Source organism: Eptesicus fuscus, chromosome 12 (assembly GCF_027574615.1).
Source record: "Eptesicus fuscus isolate TK198812 chromosome 12, DD_ASM_mEF_20220401, whole genome shotgun sequence".
In the NCBI taxonomy this organism is placed as follows: Eukaryota; Metazoa; Chordata; class Mammalia; order Chiroptera; family Vespertilionidae; genus Eptesicus; species Eptesicus fuscus.
In genome coordinates this window covers 16,056,235-16,080,306 of record NC_072484.1, presented here as the reverse complement: position 1 = coordinate 16,080,306, position 24,072 = coordinate 16,056,235, and the positions used below count along the sequence as shown (strand labels likewise).

General features: G+C 47.2%; 1 protein-coding gene across 2 annotated transcripts in view; it reads left to right on the top strand.

Annotated features, from left to right (window-relative positions):
- Positions 1 to 24,072, top strand: part of SLC24A3 (solute carrier family 24 member 3) — a 493,522-nt gene that overhangs the window by 56,406 nt on the left and 413,044 nt on the right. For both annotated transcript variants that reach the window (XM_008141127.2, XM_028144920.2), the window contains one exon: positions 22,070 to 22,198. In XM_008141127.2, coding sequence (XP_008139349.1) covers positions 22,070 to 22,198 — 129 coding nt within the window. The remainder of the gene's footprint in view (positions 1 to 22,069; positions 22,199 to 24,072) is intronic.

Sequence of the window (24,072 nt, the reverse complement as noted above, 5' to 3'; positions counted from 1 at the left end):
TAAGTTACTTACCCTCTTTGTGCCAAACTCTTGTTTTAAATGCAGATAATAATAAAAATGATACCTTCCATACAGAATAGTGAGAAATACTAGTACTAGTAAAACTACTGCATCTAAAGCACTTAGAAGACTCTATGGTGCATAGTAACTGCCATAGAAGTCTTTGCTATTATTATTATTGCTCTACTGCATACAGAAGAGAGGATGCATCTGCTCTTTCCCATATGTAGTCAATGCCTTTGGTTCACTGGGTTGGGATCCTCATGGCAACATTATTTCCAAGGGATGGATGTTCACTCATTCTTATTAACTCAATAGGCCTCTCTTTCCCAGAGTCTGCATCTCCCCTCTTGAGCACCCCATGAAGTCGGGGACGTATGTACCATCCCATCAAAGGGTCTCAGGGAAGTTGAGTGGCTTACTCATGGTGACCCATTAGTTAAATTTTTGTTGCCTTTCAGCAGCTGCTGTTGTCGGGAGTCAGCTCATCTGGAGGGTGGAAAGGTGCTTTCTCGCAGTTGATTGTGGCTGGGTGCCTCACCCCTTGTCCCACTAAGCCAGTGCCCTGGTTAAAAACAGAATGATGGCCAACCAGATTTGGAATGTTGATGAGGGAGAAGAGAGGACTTCCATGTCTGAGTAGCCTGATGGTTTTTCATCTTTATCCTCCTTTCTATGTGGCCCAGAACGTGGGTGAGGAGGTAGTATGGTGCTATTAGATGGGCCCAGGAACACTTAGGTTCAAGCTCAGATGTAACCACTGACTGGCATGTGACCTTGGGCCAGTAATTGTTTGTCCAGGGCTTTATTTAGTTTCCTAAAAGGCTGTGACTAGATCTGCACTACTACCAAGCCATGAGCCACATATGAGCACTGAGCTCAATTGAGATGTGTAAAATACAATGGCCTTTGAAGGCTTAGTACAAAAAAAATGTAAAATAGTTCATTAATAATTGTTATCCACACAATAGAATATTATTCAGCAATGAAAAGGAACGAAGTACTGATGTGTACTACAACATGGATGAACCTTGAAAACATCATGCTAAGTCAGAGAAGCCAGTCACCAAAGACCAGATGGTGTTTGATTCCATTATATGTAATGTCCAGAATCAGCAGATCTATAATGACAGAAAATGGATTAGTTGTTGCCTAGGGAGTAATGGAGAGTGACTGCTAATGGGTGCAAGGTATCTTTTGGGGTGATGAAAATATTTTAAAATTAGATTATAATGATGGTTGCACAACTCTATAAACATACTAAAAAACATTTAATTGTTTACTTTAAATAGGTGCATTTTATAGTATGCAAGTTATCTATCTATCTATATCAGTGATGGTGAACCTATGACACGTGTGTCAGCACTGACACGTGTAGCCATTTCTGATGACACGTGGCCGCTGAGGCGGCCGCATGCCGAGGATGAAACATTTGCTGCTCCTGAGGATGAAACATTTGTGAAATAATGTTTTTTCCTCAAAGTGACACACTACCCGAGTTATGCTCAGTTTTTTGGTGAAGTTTGACACACCAAGCTCAAAAGGTTGCCCATCACTGATCTATATAAAAGCCTAAGTGACCGGAACAACCGGAATGACTGAATGACTGTTTGCTATGACGTGCACTGACCACCAGGGGCAGATGCTCAATGTAGGAGCTGCCCCCTGGTGGTCAGTGTGCTCCCACAGCCTACCTCACCTGGCCAGCCAACCTCCTGAAGTCCCTGCCCCTTGGCCCCCGGGCTGGGATAGGGAACTGGGGGTGGGTGGCAGCAGATGCAGCCTGGCCCCTTTCCCAGGGGGTCTGAGGGCCGGCTCCCTCCTTGGGGCTGGCGGCTAACCTCCCATGCCTTGTCCCTCCCCCTGGCCAGTAGGCCCGCCTGATCAGCGTGACTGTGGCGAAGGATGGAGGAGGTGGGGAGGTTGGGAACTGCGTGGTGGCGACAATGGGGCCGTGGGCGTCTGGTGTCTGTTCCTTCTGCACCCGGCCTGGTGACTGTAGCCTCCTCTCCAGCCCCGCCCTGATTGGCCTGGCCCCTATTGGCCCTGATTGTCAGCCAGGACTAGGGACCCCACCCATGCACGAATTTTCTGCACAGGGCCTCTAGTATTTCAATAAAGGTGAAATGATAATATTTTGGATATATCAGGTTAAGTAAAATATGTGATCAAAATTAATTTCACCTGTTGCGTTTTACTCTTTTAATATGCCTGTGAGAAAATGTGACCTTGCCTATGTGGCTCGCAGCATATTTCTTTTGGACCGCCCTGTGCTGTATACTCTCGAAGGACCTTCCTGGTTCCAAAATTATATTCTTCCACAAAATGATTCCTAGGTTTGGACTTCTGATGACTCATTTGGTAACATGGCTAAAACCCAACTTGAAAAAAAGTTCATTTGCAAAAATAGGATTCTAAAGAGAAATCCTGAAAGGAAGCACAGAGTCATATAAGGTGAGCCCGAGAGCCGGGCCCGTTACTTTCTCCTGCCCCCGTGAGCCACCCACATCCATCTGTAATTGTGGACAGGGCTGTTTTAAAAAATTTATAGTCTGAGCCTGAACATTGGTTTTCTCAATCGATCCTCCTCTTGGAAGGTTGACTCTGAGACTGCTGCTGCCCCTAGGAACAGGCTGTAAATCCCTGATTGGCAAAGGTGCTTAACAGGAGCCTGGCTGAGCCCTGGCCTGGATTCCTCACATCCTCGTGGCCCAGCTGGAGGCCACCAGAGCTTCTTTTTATTTCCCAAAAGGCTTGGTGTCAAAACGCAAAACCCGTGGCCCCCAATCTCACCTTCTAGGAGGGCTGAAGATGATCCTGGGAAGTGCCATTTTAATTTAGTCCTCCAGGAATTATCCACTGAATACCCATTCTGTTTCCTGCTTTTTTGTGGGGTGCTGTGTGGGGTAATTCAGAAGTCCAAGTTTTATGGCTTTGCCGAGAGACTTGCCTCCTGCAAGAACTGGGCAGTATCAGTGTCCATTAAAAAAACACACACACACACAGCCCAGCCGGCATGGATCAGTCGTTGAGCATTTAACTATGAACTAGGAGGTCCAGGTTCAATTCCTGGTCAGGGCATGGTCCAGGTTGCGGGCTTGATCCCCAGTAGGGGGCATGCAGGAGGGGGCGTGCAATGATTCATCATTGACATTTCTATCCGTCTCTCTCTCCCTTCCTCTCTGAAATCAATAAGAGCATATTTTAATAATAAAAAAAGGACACACACAAACCCCTGGCTATGGTTTGCATTTCCACTGTGAGGCGGGCCTTCCCCCTTTGCTGAGGGGTCTCCGAGCCCTAGGGACAGGAGCTTTTGTCAGCCTCTGCACTCCTCAGCACCTGAACTTGGGTATGTCCCTGTTAGGAATGTTGTCCCTAAATGATCATCTCTCTCTTTTTACCTGTTTTCATTTAAACAACTGGTACGAGTGTTCACCAGTTGGGGAGGCCCAGCTGCAGGCTCCTGGAGGCTGGCACCACGGCCCACCTGCTCCACCAGCTGTCACCCCACATCTCTAAATGGGCTGCTTCCTGTGTTGTGCGCTCTCCTCCCCCAGTTCAAGGGTTGGGCAAAGGGCATGGGGAAGTGAGGGCTTTCTGTAAAAAGCCACTGTTAACATTCCTGCAAAGAACAAGGCAAAAGCAAACTCCGGTAGTTCTCAGGCTTCTTTTTAACTAATAATTATATTCACAGAGAAAGAGTAATGGAAACAGTAATGATAAGGAAGGTGTAAGAGTGAACACTTTCCTATCACTTATCCACTAAATATGAGCTTTCCTGGGAATAGTGAGCAGGCACAGAACTTGCATGGAGTGAAAAAGCAAAAAGGATGGAACGCTCGACAGAGGCCAGGTCTGCAGAAATCAGAGTGGTTTGCGTGGACACTAAGCGAATTGCATTGAGGTCCTGTCTCATCCCAGCAAGAATTCATCCAAGATGTGGGCCATTTCACCAGAAGATTCCCATTTTAACATTAGCACTAGGATCGGGCCTGTTTCACAATTAAATGAGAGTCAGGTACATTTTCTGGGAGCAGCGATATCTGGAGGAGGGACTGAGAATAGAGCTGCTCATGGATACTTTGCCTGTGAGCCAAGTTATTTCACGTATTTCCCAGGAGAAGGCGTCTTGCTGATATGGCTTTGCTACTGAGGGGAAGCCCTCCAAGCCCTCCGAGGAGAACATAAGTCACACTGTGGTTCTGGAAGCGGAAGTGAGTGTGGCTTGAGAGACCATGACGCGCTGGGGTGTCCTGCCTCCCACACGTGATGTCTCAGGAGTGAAGGCTCCGGCGTTCATGAGTGTTGGTTCTGGAAGGGTTGCTCCCACCCGCCGGACACCACCAGGAGATCATCCTCTCCAGGACTGGTGTTGGCACTGCACTTGGCTGCTGTGTGGGTGCCATGCTGCTGAGGGTCTTGGAAGCAGAGCTGCTGAGCGGCAGGCCCCATCATGTTTTGGAACCAGCGGAGTTGTGGTGACCGCACAGTGGCCATGGAGACAGCCCCATCTGGAGAGCTTCCTGCACACATGGACCTTGGCCACACTGTGGTTTCTTTTCTTTTTTTCTTTTCTTTTTAAAAAAAATATTTTTTTATTGATTTCAGAGAGGAAGGGAGAGGGGGAGAGAGAGAGAAACATCAGTGATGAGAGAGAATCATTGATTGGCTGTCTCCTGCATGCCCCACACTGGGGATCGAGCCCACAACCCAGGCATGTGCCCTGACTGGGAATCGAACTGTGACCTCCTGTTTCATAGGTTGACTCTCAACCACTGAGCCATACCAGCCGGGCACGTTGCAATTTCTTTATATCACTCTCAGGTATTATAGGGGGGGTTATTTTTTTAAAAATCACATTTTTATTGATTTAGAGCAGGCGTCCTCAAACTATGGCCTGCGGGCCACATGCGGGTGTTTTTGCTGTTTTGTTTTTTTACTTCAAAATAAGATATGTGCAGTGTGCATAGGAATTTGTTCATAGTTTTTTTTAAACTATAGTCCGGCCCTCCAACGGTCTGAGGGACAGTGAACTGGCCCCCTGTTTAAAAAGTTTGAGGACCCTTGATTTAGAGAGAGGAAAGGAGAGGGACATATAGAAACATTCACGAGAGAGAAACATTGATCGGATGCCTCCTGCATGCCCCCTACTGGGGATCAAGCCCGCAACCCTATCATGTGCCCTGACTGGGAATCCAACCATGGCCTCCTGGTTCATGGGCAGAAGCTCAACCACTGAGCCACACCGGCCAGGCAAGGGGGATGTTATTAACATTCTTGTACTGCTGGGACCTTCTACAACATTATTCCCCCTTGCCATTTTTATGAAAATGCTCAACCAGACGGAAACATGGAAAGAACTGTACAGTGAACACTGATATCCACCACATAGATTCTACCATTAATGTTTTGCTAGACTGACAACATTTTTTGGGGCCAAGGTAAAATCTCTTCATGATTCTCCTGTCATATTTTCCTTTTGAAAACCAGCCCTATCCTTCCTGCACCTCAGATGGAAACATGGAGGAAAGATTAGGCAACACAGCTTCATCCTGCAGCTGAGGGGGGAATCCAGGTGAATTTAAGGCAGATGAAGGTAAAGGGAAGATTTCTGGAGTGGGAACTAGAAGGTGGTGTGCCAGGCCAGGCTCTGTGGCTACAAAGCCTGTGTCCCTGAGGGTACCACCTTCATTTTGTCAGGACAGTCCTATGCCTGCAGTCTAGCCCAAGGCAACGACTGGGGACCAGTGGCTGGCCTAGATTCTGAGCTCCTGGTTTCTCATCTGGGAAGTGGGGATAACACCCACCTCACAAGGCTACTGTACGATTAAGTGAGGTATTGAGATACAATGCAAGTGCCCCCAACGATGTTTGTCCTGAGGTGGGCATACCCAGGGTGGAAAATAAGCACACCTATAGCTTTGTACGGTGTCCAGCTGAAGATGCATCTGTCTTGTATTTAGGAATAAGAAGAGTAGCAAAAGCAGTCATTATTGTAAAGTGTAGACCTGAACCGAAGACAGAAAGAACCAGAGATAAAATTTCTCACTTCACAACCTGAGCATCCTCTGCATGGGTTTGTGGAGAGAACTGCTATATTTGCCTCTGCGGATGAAAATTTTCTGGTTTATTGCTTCCCATAAAAGATCGAAGCGACGAGAGCGCTGTGCTCTGCAGCCCTTTGGAGAAGGCGTGCGGGGCATTGTAGCCATAGGCTCACTTGTTGTGCAGGACGCGGTCGCTGGAACTCTGCCCTCCTGTTCAGGGACGGCCTCTGACATGCACGGATGGGCAATACGCTCCTCTTACTCAGTGACTTCCTGTTTGTCATCTGGCAGTAGTGACAGCTCACGCCTGTCATTGGAGAGGATGGGATCAGATCAAGTTGCAGGTGCAGTGTGTTTCCAGTTGGAACCAAATCAGGCGGCCCTGGACGCAGGAGCGGCGAGGCGGGGCTTTCCGCAGCACATCGGGAGCCTCCAACCCCTCATGAGGCTCATCACAGGCTTCAGGCTCCTTGTAACTCAGCATCGTTCCCAGCGCCTTTCATGGCTTCACTGAACTTCTCTCAGGCTAGGAATCTTCTCGAAGAGGTGGGAGTTTGTCCCAGCGACTCCTCATCTTTTCCTATGCTCGTCTATTGCTGTTTGAGCTGAGGGCCACTAGCGCTAGCTGCTAGGCTGCCAGGATGGGGGACACGGGGACCAGGGAGAACGTGTCGGGTGTCATCACTCCTGCTACAGAGTGAAGGACATTTGACCTGATGGATAGTGGATCCCTGGAAGGGGGATGGGACATCGTGATGAGCTTTCACTGCCTGTATTAAAAAGCTTTGTGTCCTGGTAGGCCTAATATGTGAAACCGTGTGCAACCCTAAGCCAGTTGGAGGAAGGAGTTATGTAGTAGTAAGGCCCCATAGGTTAGAAAGCTGCAGACCAGTAGTCTGAACAAAAATCTGACGTTTCTCATTACAATACTTATTATCTTCGTAACAAAAGGTTTAATCTCCTATATCAGTCATGACACTTTATGCCATCAAAACAAAACAAAACAAAACAAAACAAAAAGCACAAGTCCAAGTGCCTAAGGCCTAGGGGGATTTATTGGAGGGTATTTCTGCAGGTAGGCTAGTGTGATCCATGGGCCAGCAATGTTATCAGGATCCAACTTCCTTCTCTCCTTTTCCCCCCTTCCATATGTGAGCTTCTTCCCAAGGCCACTTCCCCCATGGTGGCCAAAAGGCTGCAGAGGCTCCAGGCATCACCTCTTCACACAGCAGGAGAGAGAGAGATCTGACATCAGCAGCTCTCTCTGGAGAGTGAGAGGCCTTCCTTCCCAGAAAGTGGGAGCAAACCTCCGCTCACATCTCACTGATCTGAATGGGGCCACGTGCTCCTTCCGAACCACTCCTTGCCATGTGGAAATTATGCGGGCCCAACACTTTTTGCACAACTTCCTGCTGTCACACAGTGGGCAAAAATGACGGGATCTTGTGAAAAGGACCACAGTATCCCTTCTATCTGCCACGAGGGACATTTGCTAACCCCACCCACTGTGTCTGTGACCCATCTACCCTTTCACTGTCTGCTCATCTTTCTCCCGTGTTGGTGATTTTGGAAGAGAGGGGCAGGCTCCTTGTTCCCAGAACCCCTTACCCCACTGTGTGTGTGTGTGTGTGTGTGTGTGTGTGTGTGTGTGTGTGTATGAACTTCTCTTCCTTGTTTCTTACCTCTTTTAGAAGCAATGGAAGAGGCCTTTCACTTTTCTTTCTTCTTTCTGGTTCCTGTCAAAGGACTTATGAACAGCCTAGGCTGGCAGAGACTGTGAGGGACAGGGTCTCTCTCAGTATTCGGCACGAATGGCCTCGTGGCTTTGGGAAAGAGAGTGAGGCCTGAAGGGAAGGGAGCAGACAGGCATGTGAGGAGCACACTGCATAGAGGAGCCCGCTGCCAGAGGCACACAGAAGGTCCTAAACACTGATATTGATTATGGTTTTCAGCAAGTCTTTTCAAGCAGGGAGTTACTGGCAGTCTGCTCTCGTCAGGACGATAGAAAAGAAAGCCTGATTCCTTAGGCAAATCCCAAATATGTAGAAATGCACCTGGAGGGTTTCACTGGGGATTAGAGCCGGGGAGGTGTTCTCTCTGGACGAAAGGAGAGAAACGAAGCTGCCATGACTCAGGCAGCCACCTGAAAGGTCCTTCGTGCGTCAGCCTATCCCCGATGGCCCTTCCTGTACTCGCTCCCTGTCTTCCCTTTCCCGTCCTTGGATCTGTGACTCGCGACTGAAACCCGAGAGGACACGGATCCTATCTTTCTTCCCACTCAACCTGGTGACTCTCCTATGGCCGGCTTCGGTTTCCAACTCGGAAAGATCCGAGCAGTGGGCCACAGAGTAGGAACAAGTGAAAAGGATGTGGCTTTGTGTGTAAATGGACACCGCACGGCTGTCCTCAGTCCTGCTCTTCTCACGGTGAAGCATCCAGAGGATACTTTAGTTCTGATGTGAAGTTCAGTGGTGAGAGACGAGAGGAGAAAAGGAAAACGTTGTTAGAGAATCTACATGCCCATGGTCTCTTCCTACTTGCTTCAGGAGACCTTGTTTCCAAGGTGAGGCCAAGGTTACCTTCAGTGGCTGACATCGTTTGGTGTCCCTTGAGACGGCCCCTCAGCCCTCTTCGGGCTCCAGCTCCAGCCGCAGTGGGCGGTTCAGTGTGAGTGCAGACTCTGTTGCCCTGATGGTGCCACCTCAAGCATGGGCCACACGTCCTTCTACTTCCTGGCCCAGGGTCTTCCCCAGTAGGGTGGGAGCTGGCTTGGCCCATTCAAAAATGCAGCCTGGAATTTGGGGAAGCTCCTGCTCCTGGGGCAGATCTCAGCTAGTGGGGAAGGGAGCCGCCACCCTTATCTTTCAGGTGGACTATTTTGCATCTCTGTGCTTCCATGGGAACTGTGTCCCGGTTGCCAGCAGCAGCCTCCGTAATGCACCCTCATAGTTCCTCTTTCTCTTTCCCTGTCTTGCTTCCCGGTCTTCCTTACTCCTTCTTCCAGGCATCCCTTTCAGGATAAACTACTTGCATGCAAGTCTTTTTCTCAGACTATGCGTTTGGGATAGTTCTCAACATTGCAAACTGCCACTGTGAAAAGCATTACTGCAATTTCACAATGGCACTGAGGTTTTTGTTTGTGGGATCGGGCCAGCCTCTGTCTGTCATATAGCCCAGGATGGCAGGGTATTTGGGGACCTGAGCATAGATTGTCTCTCTCCACCATCAGGGAACAACCATCACCCCTTGCAGACTGCACTTGAGCTCCTTATGCCCCATAGCCATCTTAATTCTGACACAGTGTTCCCAGTTCTCTTGCAGCATATTACTTTGATTGATAGAAGGCATTCGGGAGCCTCTATTTTCATGGCAGGGTGGGGGACATTTATGCGGAGAAAAGAAAAGAAAAGAAAAAAAAGAGCTCTCTGCTTAGCAGTGTGCCTGATGGACCCAGTGAGGATGAAGGCAGGTTGGTTTGGGGAAGAGCTACCACATTTTACATGGGGTGGGATAAAAAGTGGGAGCATGTATCAGCGAGGAGTTTGTCAGTTTCTGTTAGATAAAAGCCAACCCCATCTGGCCCAGGCTAAAAAGGGAATACACTGACATGTGTAATGAGAAGGCCATGATTAGTCTGGCTTCAGGTACCCAGGGGCTGAAATGTGATGTCCTTAGGACCTGAGCTCTCTTTGCCTCTTGGTTTGGCTCTGCTCACCTGGGTGTGTTACTGCATTCTTGGACTCTAAGCCTCCAGGCTCTCCTTCTATTTAAAAACATTTTTTTATTTATTGATTAAGGTATTACATATGTGTCCATATCCCCCCATTGCCCACCCACCCCACTCCCGTACATGCCTTCACCCCCCTGCTGTCTCTGTCCATTGGTTATGCTTATATGCATGCATATAAGTCTTTTGGTTGATTGGGGTGAGTCTCCTGGGATCTCTGCTTTGATTGGCTTGGCTCAGTTAGGAGCACATCTCAGAACCAATCATCTGTAGGATGTGGGGCTTTGTTTGGCCTGGCTTCTAGTGAGTGAATGGACCTGACCCTGAAGAGGTAGATTGGGTATGGAGAGGGGTCATTTTCCAAATGAAAATCTGAGGTTGATTCAAATGAAGGGAGAAGGGATGCTAGGAGGGAGGAGTGTGGGCACCAAATTTCAGTATAGTTTAAAAAAAATTAATTTTCCAATGGAGATTTAATGAATTCCTCCTCTATGCAAGTACTGGGGGTCACTAAGAGAAAATTGCTGTTAGGTAGCTACAGTCTAATGGAGGAAATGAGGAAGGTATTTGTGTAGCTGGAATAGAATGTGCCATCTGAAGCAGTAATCTCCACACTGTTCTTATGAATGTAAATTTATTTAGCAATTATGTATAATAAATACTATAATGTATTTTGTATTCACATATATTTTATGTGAATATAAAAATAATGCTTGGATCTAATTTTGTATTTATACTATATTTTTTCTGTTTAAAAGAGGGACCCCAACATTCCATAAGCTTCAAACCCCACCAAACTTGAATCCACTCATGATTTTTAAATACCAAGAAACATAACCCTGGCTGGGTAGCTCAGTTGGTTAGAGTGTCATCCTGCTATGCCAAGGTTGTGGGTTCGATCCCTGGTCAGGGCACATACAAGAAGCAACCAATGAATGCATAAATAAATGGAACAACAAATTGGATATCTCTCTCTCTCTCTCTTTTTCTCTTTCTCCCCTTCCTCTCTCTAAAATTAATTAAAAAATATAAATTTAGGAGGAAGAAAATAAACATAAAATAAACCATTTAAACATTATATTTGTTAATAGAACAGAACAGAGCATTTCAATTTTACTAAAGTATTATAATTTTTAATATTGTTTTATTCTATGAGTACTATTTTATTGAGAACAGTGTGATTGAATATACTTAAATCATTTTTTTGAAAATACTAGTTCCATATTTTGAGATATAGCTAGTTGAAGGTCTGTTTATTTTAACTTAATTTAAAGTTCAGCTTAATATTAAAGTTTAAGGGCTATTCTCCTTGAAATGGAGAATTCACCAAGTTACATAGATCCCATGGAAGAAAAACATCAGAGGCTATGTTAAATCAAGATGTTCGTTTTTCCATTTTATCTACCAGTTATGCAAAGACTTTTGCTAACACCTTCCCATTGTTCCTGGTTTCCTTTGATTAATCTTGCTACTTTTGAAAGGTGTTATGTTTACATATTTTTAATAAATAGGTCAAAGTTAGTGAAACTCTATTTGGAATGTTTTTATTCAGATTACATAATTCTGCTTCCAAGTTTTAAGGTGGAAAGTATGAATGTTTTACATGCTGCTGGTTTTTGTCATTCGGGGAAGGGAACAACACACTTTTTAAAATATTTGTTTTCAAAATGCTCTCTTCATAGAACAATTTTCTGTAGGAAAGCTGCACTTTTTTACTTGGTTGATAAAATACCACTTTGGAGGATGTGTGTGTGTGTGTGTGTGTGTGTGTGTGTGTAGGCATGTGTTCTCTGAATACTCATATATCTGTTAGGTGCATACTTAGCGGGTGGCCACGTCATCTCAGAAAACGTTAGCATATTTATAGCCATCATCTTTTTATAAAAGAGAAACTCATAATTCATCTTTAAGTTCAACAATTTAAAAAATACTCTTGCCAAAATATAATCAGTGGACATCTGTATAGTATAAAAAGATTTCATGATTATGTCCCCATCTCATTTAAAAATAGTGTAAAGATTTTATGGTTTCAAAATAATATCTGCAAATCTGCTTAACTGAGCCCATATAAAGTGCACTATGTTGCAACCTCTGAAAGCAAGTGGACTCAGAGGGCTCCCTGTTCATCCTGCACTCTTCCTTCAGGCCTCTCACCTGCCATGAATGAAAGTGCCTTTCTATTACATTAATTATGGGATATGCTGGACTCAGGGTGGGTGCTACTGTCAACCCATATTTTAAATATTAAATGAATATGTACTTTTCTTATTTTTAGAGTGGCATGTAATACAGACATGGAGGTTCTAATATTTTTCCCCCCCGCTCTCTAATATGGCCTGTAGCTCACCCACCCACAGAACCCTGTTAGCCTTTGCTTAGATGACTCTACTGTTGTTTTTTTTTTTAAGGACTTAAAATCTAAGTTCAAGGGACTTTAGAGATCAATTGTGCATTTAACTTGCACATACAGCATCTGAGATAAAGTGATTAAACTTCAACAGCCCAAAGCCAGTGATAGATCTGGCACTAGAATCCCATCACCAAATGGCGAGATGGTGACCACCCATGACCATACGCTCAGCTGCCTTCCCATGTGGATCTCACAGATTTTTTGAGCAACTTGAGTTGTTTTTCTTTAAATTCTGCTTGGGGGGCCTGGCTGGTGTGGCTCAGTGGTTGAATGTTGACACAGGAACCAAGAGGTCATTGGTTCAATTCCAGGTCAGGGCACATGCTCTGGTTGTGGGCTCGATCCCCAGTAGGGACCGTGCAGGAGGCAGCCAATCGATGATGCTCCTCTCTCATCGATGTTTCTCTCTCTATTCCTCTCCCTTTCTCTCTCTCTAAAAGTCAATAAAAACATATTTAAAAAATAAAAAGAGCAAAGAGTAAATTCTGCCTGGGAGTATTTCTACATCAACAGAGCAAGGTCACTTTTTCTCTTTAAGAGGGCTTGGGGCTGGTTTTTAGTATTGATGATTCTTCCTAATTTCTTCTACCAGAACTACTGACTGTCTTCCCTCTTCCCCAAGAAGGAAGCCAAAAGAGAACAAAAATCAGACAAACCCATCTTCTTCTGTGTCTCATCAGAATGTGTGATCACTTCTCTCTCAAGGCCATTGCCTTTTCCTCTGTTTCCCTTGACTCTGCCATGTATTGACAGAATTTGGTTTCTGCCTGAGTTCTTGACCTTGGAACAGGGATATTCTACATATGTGATTAGGCCTATTCTTAGTCTAGTCACAGCCACAGGTGGCTATTTAAATTTACATTAATTAACATGACAATAGAGATTAGATTTCTTTTCTAGACATTTAAAGTAGCCACATGAGGCTGGTGGCTACCATATTGGGCAGAGACCATGTTGGGCACCTCCATCACTGCGGAAAGTGCTTTTCCATGGCACAGATCTAAATGGACCACTGAGGTGTTGGGGGGTTTTCTGCTTTTTAAAATGTGGGAAATTATCTTGGGGAGCATTTTAGGAGTTCCTGTGTCTCCAATTAATTTCCCAAACTTTCTCGACAGGTTGGATATTGGGCCAAATGGCTGAAGAGAAAGCCTCACAGAGCATTACAAGTAGCATTAAACGAGCCACCACTGTCTGAAAGGTGACTTCAGTTTTGGATCCAGGCATCCACATCACACCCATTGGGTTGTAGGTGCACATAGTGCCACCTGTCCCTGTTTTTCTCCCTACTTCCCCCTCTGTCCACCCTATCACCCATTGAAGGCCGTTTTTGTTGGGAGGCCCATTGTATAGCCACCAACACAGATTTCGGTGCTGAATTGGCTTTTGTCTTTGAATATGCAGGTGGGATAATAAGAGCAGGTAGGGTGTTGGTTGATACAATGTCCCTGAGAAATGTGGCTTATTTCACTCCCCATCATCAGGTGCAGTGGGCACATGACTTTAGTATTTGCTCCTGAGTGCTGTGTAACAGTGAGACCCAGCGGGCGCCCACTTTTATGGGGGTTAACTGTAGGTCTGAAGAGTTTAGCTTCTCTGACCCACAATAGGTCAGATCATCATCCTCTTTTCTTCCAGAGGCTTCTAGTCCATTGAGGCTACTCTGGATTTGCTTGGAGCTACTGCAGAGTGCATTGCCTGGGACTCCTGCAGTTTCCTTTCTGAAACACAGCCCAGTTGGGATGCACATTGGCATATGGTGACTCAGACCCTTTCATTCATGTGTGTCTTCATTGAAAAATGTGTAATGAAGATCCTTAGAGTGTTGTTTGGACCAGCAGCACTGGCATCCACTGGGAACTTGTTAAAAATACTGAATCTCATAGATCTACTTATCAGAGTCTGCATTTTAATAAGGTCCCTGGGTGATAGGCATGCACATTAAAGTTGAGAAGAAATCCCATGTTGAATATTGTGTGTGTGTGTGGGGGGGAGTGGTGGGTGGGTATTAATTGATTGATGGAGAGACATCTAGAGGAGAGGAGAGGGGTCCTCTTGCTTTCTTTCTGATGAGGCCAGTGAGGAGAGATTCCAGGAGAAGGCCAGAACTCCAAGTTACTACTGATTGTGAAATCTGGAAAGGGATGAGGCAGAGAGGTTGCAGGATAGCCTTTCTGGTGCAGTGAAGGGCAGGGGAGGCACTGCCAAGAACTGGGGCTGACTCCTGCCCCTGATGTGTGCTTAGATCAGGAGGGGAGCACTCCTGGGGGTCAGCCCCTGGGGTCCTTGGAACCAACCCATTTGCTTTATTTAGAGGAGCAATGAAGAAAGGTGGAGCTGTTTTGAAAAGAGTGAGCTCTGAAATAGGCTGCTGGGGACCTGATCTTTCCAAGCCATTGAAAGGTATCTGAAAGGGTGCCGGTGAGGCAGGCTCAGGAGGAAGTGTCTCAGGCGGCCAGGCAGCACTATGCATGCTGAAGCCCCGCCTCTGAGAGGGCTGTAGGGCTGTGTGGAGCTCAGCGAGGGGTCTTTCTGGTCCCTGGGACGTTGAGGGGTCCTTTCATTTCGGACTTCAGAGACGGAGAGGACAAGCTGAGCACTGTGCTGGGGACTTTGAAGGCGCACATGTCTGTGGACAAATGAGGTCGAAGTCGTTAGTGTGGGGTAGCAGAGCTGCTCAGACTTTGGTGGGCACTTGAGCACCTATCAAAACGCAGTCTCACGCAGTAGGTCCGAGGTGCAGTTCCATCAAGCTCCCAGGTGATGCTGATGTGGTTGGTCCAGGGACCACCCCTTGAGGAGTAAGCTGTAATGCAAACAGTTTGGTTCAGGAACCCAGAAAACCTGGGTTCTGATTCAGGTTTGCCACTAAAATTCCTGGGCCTATCATTTAAACTGAACCCCTTCGTCAAGGTTGAATCACCTGGGGATCTTTCCTGGAGATTCAGCTCTTCCCTTGCGGATCCCGTGATTAGTTCCCAGTCATGCCCAGGTCACAACTCAAAGTGAAACACGATGACACCATCGCTGGAGAGCACCCACCACGTTTTAGGCCAGGGAAGCACAGTGAAGAGAAAAACACAGGGAGGCTGGGCCCTCCTGGAGCTTAGGACCTGTTAGGGGGTGGGGAGGAGTGATATCACAATGAGAGTCGGTCTGTTATTCTGTCCCTGATATGTGCTCCTTCTCTGGGAGTTTGTAATTTGGAGGCTTCTGGGGCGGGGGGGAGGGTGGGTCTGGGAAAGCTGCCTGGAGAAAGGGCTTCCTTCTGGAAGCAGCCAGGGGCTGTGTGGACTCCCTCACCTTTGCCTCCAAGTCACAATCAGACCTGTTGGGTTTTGCCCAACAACCATGGCAAAATCTGCACTTGGGGCCAGATGGGGCTCTTGGCTCACGCTTGTGGGTTGGGTGCTTTGGACAGTCCCTTGTTCCCAAGGACAGTCTTGCAGGGGCTTGCCCAGCCTCGGGGGGCTGTGCAGGGGTCGGTGTCAGGAGCGAAGGAAAGGCAGCAGCAGCAGAGATTTGAGGGTTGGGAGTAAGGAGGTGGTTGGGCCTTTCCTTTCCCCTCCAGGGGTGGGTTTGCACAGGGACTGGGAATGGGGCCAGTCTCTCCGGATGCGGGACACATGAACATCACAGGTCACACAGCGAGCCTGGAGCCACAGCTGCCTCATGATCCCTCCCTCCCTTTTTCTACAGAGGCCCCTACTTCACCCACAACCACCTCCCTCCCCCCCAGCAGCGGCAGGCTGGGCTCATCTCTCTGGGCCCTGGAGTCTCCCTTTGCAAGTCCTTCCAGCAGGACTGCCCCAGGGGTCTGGAGACTCCAGTGTGCCCCATGCAGATTCGGGCTCTACCAGCCCCGAGATCTGCATTTCTAACTGGCCCCCAGGACTTAGCCCTGCTGCTGCTGGGAAGCAACACAGAGCAGGGGGACAGGACAGCAGAGGCTGTGCCGGCTTCGGTGGGGCAGGGGGCTGAGGTACTTGTCCCTCTCCCCTCTGAGTGAAAGGAGAGGCCCATCTGAGGGACCGAAAAACCTCAACTTTCAACAGGCTTTTCCTCTTGACGCTGAGATGTGTGGTTTGTTACGGGGATAATGTTTAAATCTGGCATGAAGCTGCTGCCTGTGGTGCCATCGCTGAGTTGGAGAGCATGACCGGGACACTTTGGCCCAGTCCACTGGGGTCTTAGAGTCGCCCCCACTGGACAGGGTGTGTGCACAGCTAGAGAGGTGGGGACATTAAATGGGGTCTGTGGCCTCTGCAGCTCCGAGCTCTCTGGGTCTGTCCTTGTCCGTCTTCCTGGAGCTCTGAGGCAGCAGAGGGCCCATGCACAGCCCATCTAACCTCTGGCTTCCTCCAGTCCTGGTGGGTGTGGAGAGCTCGCAGCCTCCACAGTTTGTGCTCCTTGTCAAGGACCAAGAGCAATGCAGAGGGACACGCCTGTTGCAGCTGGAAAATCCGTGTGAAATGCACATGCAGAAAGCCAGTGCCTCCCATGTCCCCCCTCTTCACCCACCCAGAGGGAGAACCACCAGGCCCCCCTTCCTGAGACTCTAGGGGTGGAGTCAGGATGGGGGCTGATGACAGAATGGTGTGGGGGAGGCAGATTTCGCCCCTGCTCACTGGGTTCCAAGAAGGCAATCTGCTGGCTTCAGGCTTATGCAAAACGGACCACCGACCCCAGGGTGAGGCCCAGGGTGCACGGAGTGGAGACAGCTGTGTAAACCACAGGGCGGGGTATTTATAGCCTCGGTGGCTGAGCCTGCCTCGGAGCCAAAGTTAGTTACTGCCTCCACTGGCTCAGGCTTTTGTGCTGTTAACTGTGTTGCATTAGGCATTGCGAGACTTAGTTTCCTCATCTGCAAATGGGGCCTGTTGCCCTGGTCCTCTGAGTGTTTTAGAGGGGTGGTGCCCACCACCCCAGGTTTCAAGAAGAAATGCAGAATTCCAGTTCTCAGGGAGGGGACAGTTAACAGGACCTCTCACAGTGAGGCTGCTGACCCCACGAGGCCACTTTCCTGGGCTCCCAGAGCTCTGGGACAAGGTGTGACGTGCATACCTGGGCTTGAGTCCCAGCTCAGCCACTTAACCCTGTCAGCAGTGGCAGTAAGATGGCCCAAACACCCTGTGAGAGCAGGGAGTGGACGGTGCAGGCAGGCTACTGGACACAGAGGTGAGAGGCATGCAAGGTAGTTAGGATGACACGGCAGCAGATCTGTCCATCAGCTGTCTGTCCACGTGTGTGAAGAAGTTAATTCCTCCTCAGAGAGCAGGCAGCCCCACCTCTCCACTGGACATGGGGCTGGTATTTGGGAAGGATGGAAGCCCGTGGGACAAGGGTGCACAGAGGAGAAAGTCTTAGGGTGAAGGCTGGGACCTTCGGCACTCAAGGAAATCCATTCCTAGTGTCAGAAATCCTTGGGTTTTCCAAGCCCCAGTTACAAGGCGAATTGGGGGACGGGGGAGGGGTGGGGCAGAGAATGAGGGAGGGGGGGAGAGAGAGAGAGCAGGAGAGGGTGAGCACACAGCTCTGTAATGGAAACTTGGCTCCCAGCCTCCACTCTCTTTCCTTCCTTAGCATGTGGCTCAAGTCTCAGGTTGAGAACTTCTTCCCCTTCTAGCAGGCACCCTGTGCTAGCTCCACGGCCTACTTCTGCCCCACCCTGCCCCCTCAGAGTGCAGTCCGACAGGCTGCCTCTGCTCACCAGTGTGGGGCATGGAACATGTGAGCCTGCTGCCTCCCTCTTTATGCCCCCTACCCCCACCCCCACCCCCCCGGCTAATTAGGCCAACATGCACTTCCAGGGCCCGGCAGATGAGGAGCCAAGAATGCAGTGGACAGGGGCCAAGTGTTTTTGTTGACATTGCTCAAGTATAGCTTTGTGGAGCAGTCTCTGCCATAGCAGAGAAAGTCCGAGGAAGCCGGAGATGATGAGGGGAGAGCAGTGGAAAAACCAAGTGTGGCCACCTCTCCAAATCTTTTCTGCCTTCCTCACTGCCCACCCTCTGCGCCACTTCCCTAAATCCAAGAATACAACCCTCATGTCATGACCAATGGAACTAGCTTAGTCTCTAGGAAATCCACACTCAGAGGAGCATTATGTGTCCAGTGGTGTTTCAGAACCATTTCCTTTGTTCTTTGAGATGCTTTCATGGGACAGTGTCATGCTTGGCTGTGTTCCTAATAGTATCTGAGGAAACAGCCTTCTTGAAAGTAAATCCAGTAAGACTGTCCTCGCCCTAACCTGTTATAAGGTGCAGGCTGCATTGCTTTGTCTTACTGTGGCTGAATGATGCAACCAACTGAATTCCGTCCTTTTCAGGACCTACCAGACCTGGGTTCAAATCCCATTCTGCCCCTTTGTGCTCCCTGTGTGACCTTGGTCGAGTTTTTTTAACCTCTCTGTGCTTCAGTTTAGAGGTAATAGCTCACCATAATACTGTTGTAAAATGAAACATGGTGAAGAAAGGAAAATTCTTTGCACATCAATAGACACTCAGTAAGTGATAACTATTAAATGGTAGTTGATGTGAGCATGGGTTGGCTCTGATTAACTTATTTACTCTAAAAAAGTTAAGTTGACCCCAGAACTGCCTCTTCCTACCTCACCAGGAATTTTGTGAGAACAAATGAAATGGGATATAATATTGTCCCACTTGGCTCAGTGGGAAGCGAATGCATTGCTTAGTTTTCATCATTCTCATTTTCTCAGACTCTGATCTCTGCATTAGTGGTCAATGGTAAAATATATTTTTGTTGAGTTAAAAGTTTGTAGGTTTTGGAATCCAGAGGTACTGCTTTAATAGTCTCTAATTCCTGAAGATATTGAATCATTATGTAAAAAAAAAAAAAAAAATCCTCTAATTTTCTGCTACAATAGCTGGCTTTATTTATACATCTCTTAATTGGTATCAGCTTTTCTCTCACAATTACAGAACCATGGAAACTTGGCCTAGGAAAGAACTTTGGAAGTCATTGGAAGGGACACTCTTGCTTCTTTGCAAATCTTTGCATTGCTGTGTCACCAGGCACTTTTCTTTGACCCAGATTACGAGCACAGCAGAATGGCCAGTCTGTTGGTCCATAGCACAGCTCTGCCTTTGAATCTCAGGCAGGCTGGCAGATGCCTTTGGTGCCCTGCCCACATCACTTTGTTGTTACCTCTTCAGTGCACACTGGCACTGTTCAACTGTTAGCACCTGTATCTCATTGTCCAAGGCCTTTTTCCGGGCACCAGAACCTTCCTTGGACATGTGGCAGGTTGGAAGTGCCAGGGAATTAGTGTCCCTGGGAACAGCCTTCAGCCAGCAGCAGACCAGGAGTAGGTAGATAAATACGTAAGCTCCCTCACCCCTTGGGTGTCTGAGATACCTGTCTACATTGGCACCCACAGCTTTCCAGAGGGTTCAGACTCTAGTTGATTCATTTTGGCAACGCACATGACACGCACCCTCAGTTGGCTGGCTCCCTTTCCCTGTCCCATTTCCCTATTCGTAGATCACCCCTCCCCCCACCCTATATAAACCCCCTTGACTTGAATCTTTGCCTCAGGGGCTGCTGCTTCGGAAACCTGGCCTGAGACAAATGGGATGTCTTTCTCCACACTTTCAGATTATTTATGATATTATGGTATTAAATTCACATTTTAGGGCTGCTTATTGGATTTTAAGGCCACTGACCTTATTGTTTCTTCGTGAAATTTTGAAAAGTTTTCCTGTGCTTGTCAACAGTCTTAATCATAAGAATTAACTGTTCAGGTTAACCAGACTACACAAATGCCTGCTTTATCCTTGGATTATCTTTGGTATTATCCTCACGTTTTTGGCAAAACTGATATATGTGGCTACCATGTAGGTTTTATATTTCTGAGTCTAAAGTTATCATTTAGTGTAGTGAAGTTAAGTTCCACAGTCTACTTTTTTTTTTTTTTAAGAACATACCTCAGGGCTGGCCAATATGCATAAGGTTTAATTAGATATCTTGATAATTTTACATCTGGGAACAGTTTCCCTTTGTGGAAAACCTCAATGCATGAGCGGCTGACATTTTTGTGTCTTGTTGGTTTAGGTGAGATGTCCACAAGCATTGTGATTTTTCAGAAACTTCTGTGAGCCTCACTTTATCCATCCACAAAATGGGAATAATTATTTTGATATGTGCTTACTGAGCATCTGCTCTGAGCCAGCAGTCATTAGGTGTTGGAGAAACAACAGTGGACAAAGTAGACAATGTTTGCGCTCCCCTTTCTTTCCCAAATGATGTCATGAAGTACAAATTCAATAATGAAGGTGAAATTATTTCGGAAACTGAACCACCATGGAAATAGAGAAATGCGTATGATGACTTTCAGCTTTTCGTTGACTGTTTCAGAACACCACATTGATGTGGCTGGATGGGGTGTACCCTCCAGTCTTTTGTGAAGACCATTGCACATCAGGCCCTTGTCTAATATTTAAGTCCATTTTCTGACCACTGCAACTCTGGAACTCAAGAGGTTGCCATTGTGTCATGTCATATCTTGATTTAGTGCCAAGCCACTAGAAAGAGTCTCCTTGGCTTGCTGTTTCCACCTTCTAGTGACCCCCTGATGTCCAGCTTTGTTGTTCCCTTGCCTCTGTCCTCCTTGATTTGTCCATAGTTGTCAAGGCTATTGGCCACTCTTTCTGTTTTGGAATTCTCTGTCTGCTCACCTTCTGTGGCACCATTTTCCTTGCTCCTTTTTCTTCCATTCATGATCCTTTGATGACTTCTTTTTCTATACTTGCTCTCTGAAGGAATCTTGAGTTTCCCATAATTTCTTGTTCCATTCCCTTCTTTTCAGTTCCCTCCCCTCCTTCTCTGGGAAACCCCATTCATACATGTCTCATACTGTCCCCTGTTTGCTTATGACTCTCCTGATACTCTCTGTCCCCAGAGGCATTTGCACCCATGTTCACATAGGCAGCATGCTTCCCTTGCAAAGCTCCACATGCAATTCAGACTCAACATGTCTTCAATAGTGAACACACTGCATTCTCCCTCTCATGTACTTTTCAGTCTCTGTTCTGTTTCCTGGCACTTCCATCCCCCGAGTCATCTCAGCACTGTTCAATGCGTATCCCCTTCACATATTCAGTGTTCTGCTTTTCCTCATTCCTGCCTTCATCTCTTCTTTATGCAACTCTTGCTATGTGGTGTCCAAGGCCTAGGCTCTTGGATGTCAAAACAGTGTCTTAGCTTGGATAACCCTTCAGAAGCGGGTCCTGGTCGAGTGTTCAATTGCAGGTAGTTTTTTTGGGAGGTAGTTCAAGGAAATGCTGGTAGGAGAGTAGATGTTGGTGGGCTGGAGCCAGTTATACTGACCTAGTGGACCTAACTGTGCCCATCTCTTCCTAAATTCATGTCCAGCAAGGCCATGTTGGTAGCTTGAAATAGACCATAATGGGACTACTTCCACTCACAGAAATTGGCCCATGGCCACAAATGAAGACTCCCCATCCCTCACCCCCAGAATTGGTTGTTAAACGTTTCTCAGCATTGTTTTGGGAGCAGGGAATTAAAACAGGGAAGGGCAGAGTCGATAAAGTGTGCTTTATCATGAGAGTTACACTGTAAACAACTAGAGTGGGATCCCAGTGAAGAAAACTCTGGAATCCAGGTGAGAATATACACCTCAAAGTCATCCCACTGGAGCAGTGAGGTATTAATATACTACTTCCTACCAGCTACTGGCTGAGGGCTACCCTTGAGGCCCAGTAGAATCCAGTAGCCAGAGGAAGTACAACAGTAAAGCCTAAGGGGGTGCAGGAGGTATAGGTAATGGCTGATTAAGACACTGAGCACCCAGATTAGTAAAGGCAAATTAGTGATGTGTGGTTATTATCTTTTTCTCCCCAGACCTTGACTTCATGGATCTCATAGGGGAAGACCGACAGTGGACGTTGGGGAGGAAGTTAATGCAGGTGAATGACACTCTGACTTCAGAAGACACAGACCTTCGGAGCAGCAAGAACTGCACTGAACCAGGTAACTTGACGGCTGCACTTTGGGCAGTGGCTTCTGTTTTCTCTGCTTTTGGCTAAGGAAGAGCTGGATGCCATGTTTTTTCTTTAAATTCTAATCCAGAGAGACTTTAAGGACATTTAGGGCAAATGTCTAAGAAACTCAAAGGTGAGACCCCAGGGGACCAGGCAGTTGTGTTTGTACCTCTGCATTCTTAGGGCAGCTGAAGAAAAGGTAAGTCAAAGTCATGGGAAATACAGTGATAGGGAGCCCAGTCATCACCTTTGTTAGGGGAAATAATGGAGTCAGACGTGACATGGTGACCAGCTCCAGGATGTTGGGTTCCGCTATGCCCTGGCCAGCGTGATGGAGGGCTTGCTTCTGTTTGCTGGTGTGGGAGCTGTGGTTTAGGGAGGTGAAGTGGTCTCTCTGTATCATTGCTCACTGTATCAAAAAATGCCTTTTTCAAGGTGACAGATATAGAGAATGATGCACGTTAAAAGCCACTGCGAGAGAGGAAATGACTCAGTTTACAGGTAGAAAGGAAGATGTCCAGGATTTTATAAAGAGCATGAGCCCAGCACCTGCTGGTGTTGGCAGGAGTGGGGGCTGGGAGGAGAGGGAAAGGGGGGAGAGGAAAGGCTTTAGGAGGGCAACGGGAGGAGTAAATGAGAACTCATCATGTTGTGTAGAGCTGGTCCACGAAGAACAAGGACCCAGCAGGCACATTCTTGATGTCCGCATCTGTGGACTATGGGGACTGGACTTGATTTCTGGGGTCCTTGGCTCTGAACCGGATTTTGTGTGGAAGGCAATCATGCTTGAACCAGGAAGGGTCTTGTTCAATCCCTGACATATCCAGGGCCTGCCCGGAGCCTCTCTCCTTCACTAAGCTGCTTGGACCAACCCAGATGGTTGTGGCCATTCTGCTTTTGAATGTGTTTTTGTTTTTTTTTTTAACGTAAAATGTCTCTCACTGCACTGTTTAATATGGGCATTCAATGGTGACTTAATTAAAATGAATTCAAATTACATACAATAAAAAAATCCAGATTCTCAGTTGCACTAGCCACACATCAAATATTCAAGAGCTGTTTGGGGCTCGTGGCTACCATTTGAACAGCACCAATCATAGAGCATTTCCGTCTTCTATTAGATAAACTGGTCTAGAAGGTCCATTTGTCGCCTGTCTTTCTAGCTCAAGGATATAGCGTGGATGTGTAAATCTGAGAGGCCCATCTCTAACTTGGGTCTTGGGATTACACTCACCTGAGTGGGAATACTGGCTTAGAAACTTGGAAGCTGTGGGCTTTGGGTCAGGTTCTCTAAGCCTTTGCTTGCTTCTCTGTGAAACTAAGTAATTATTTTAACCTTTCATATTTGCTCTGAGAATTGGTAATGAAGTAATAAAGTATTACCAGTTTAGTGCTCTGCATATGGTAGCTCCACAGGAGGAGCTCACTCAGGAATTCCCACTGTGGGCTTGGGGCAGCCCTCCTTCCATTGCAGGCAGGTCACGAAGTTACATTCTCCAGCCCCTCCTCATGGGAATGGGCAGATACTGCACGTCTGTTCAGTCAACAGGTCACTTCCTCAGGTGGCCCAGGTCTGGGCAGTCAGCTAGATGTGCAGAGAGGCTTAGGCACCACCTGCAGACACAGACAGGTTGGAAGATCTCACTCAAGGCGCCTCTGAGGAACCCCCTGTTTCTATGAGGATGTGATCAAAACATTGCCGCAGACTCACATCACCACCAATTGTCTTGGTCTTCTTTCCAGAATACTGTCAGAAGACTGCCTCTCGGTGTTCACAGAGTGGATATTTTATGAAAACAGTTGAGAATCCAAGCACTCGTGAGAGCTTGATTTAGAATCAAAATTTAATAGTATTCCTCCTCT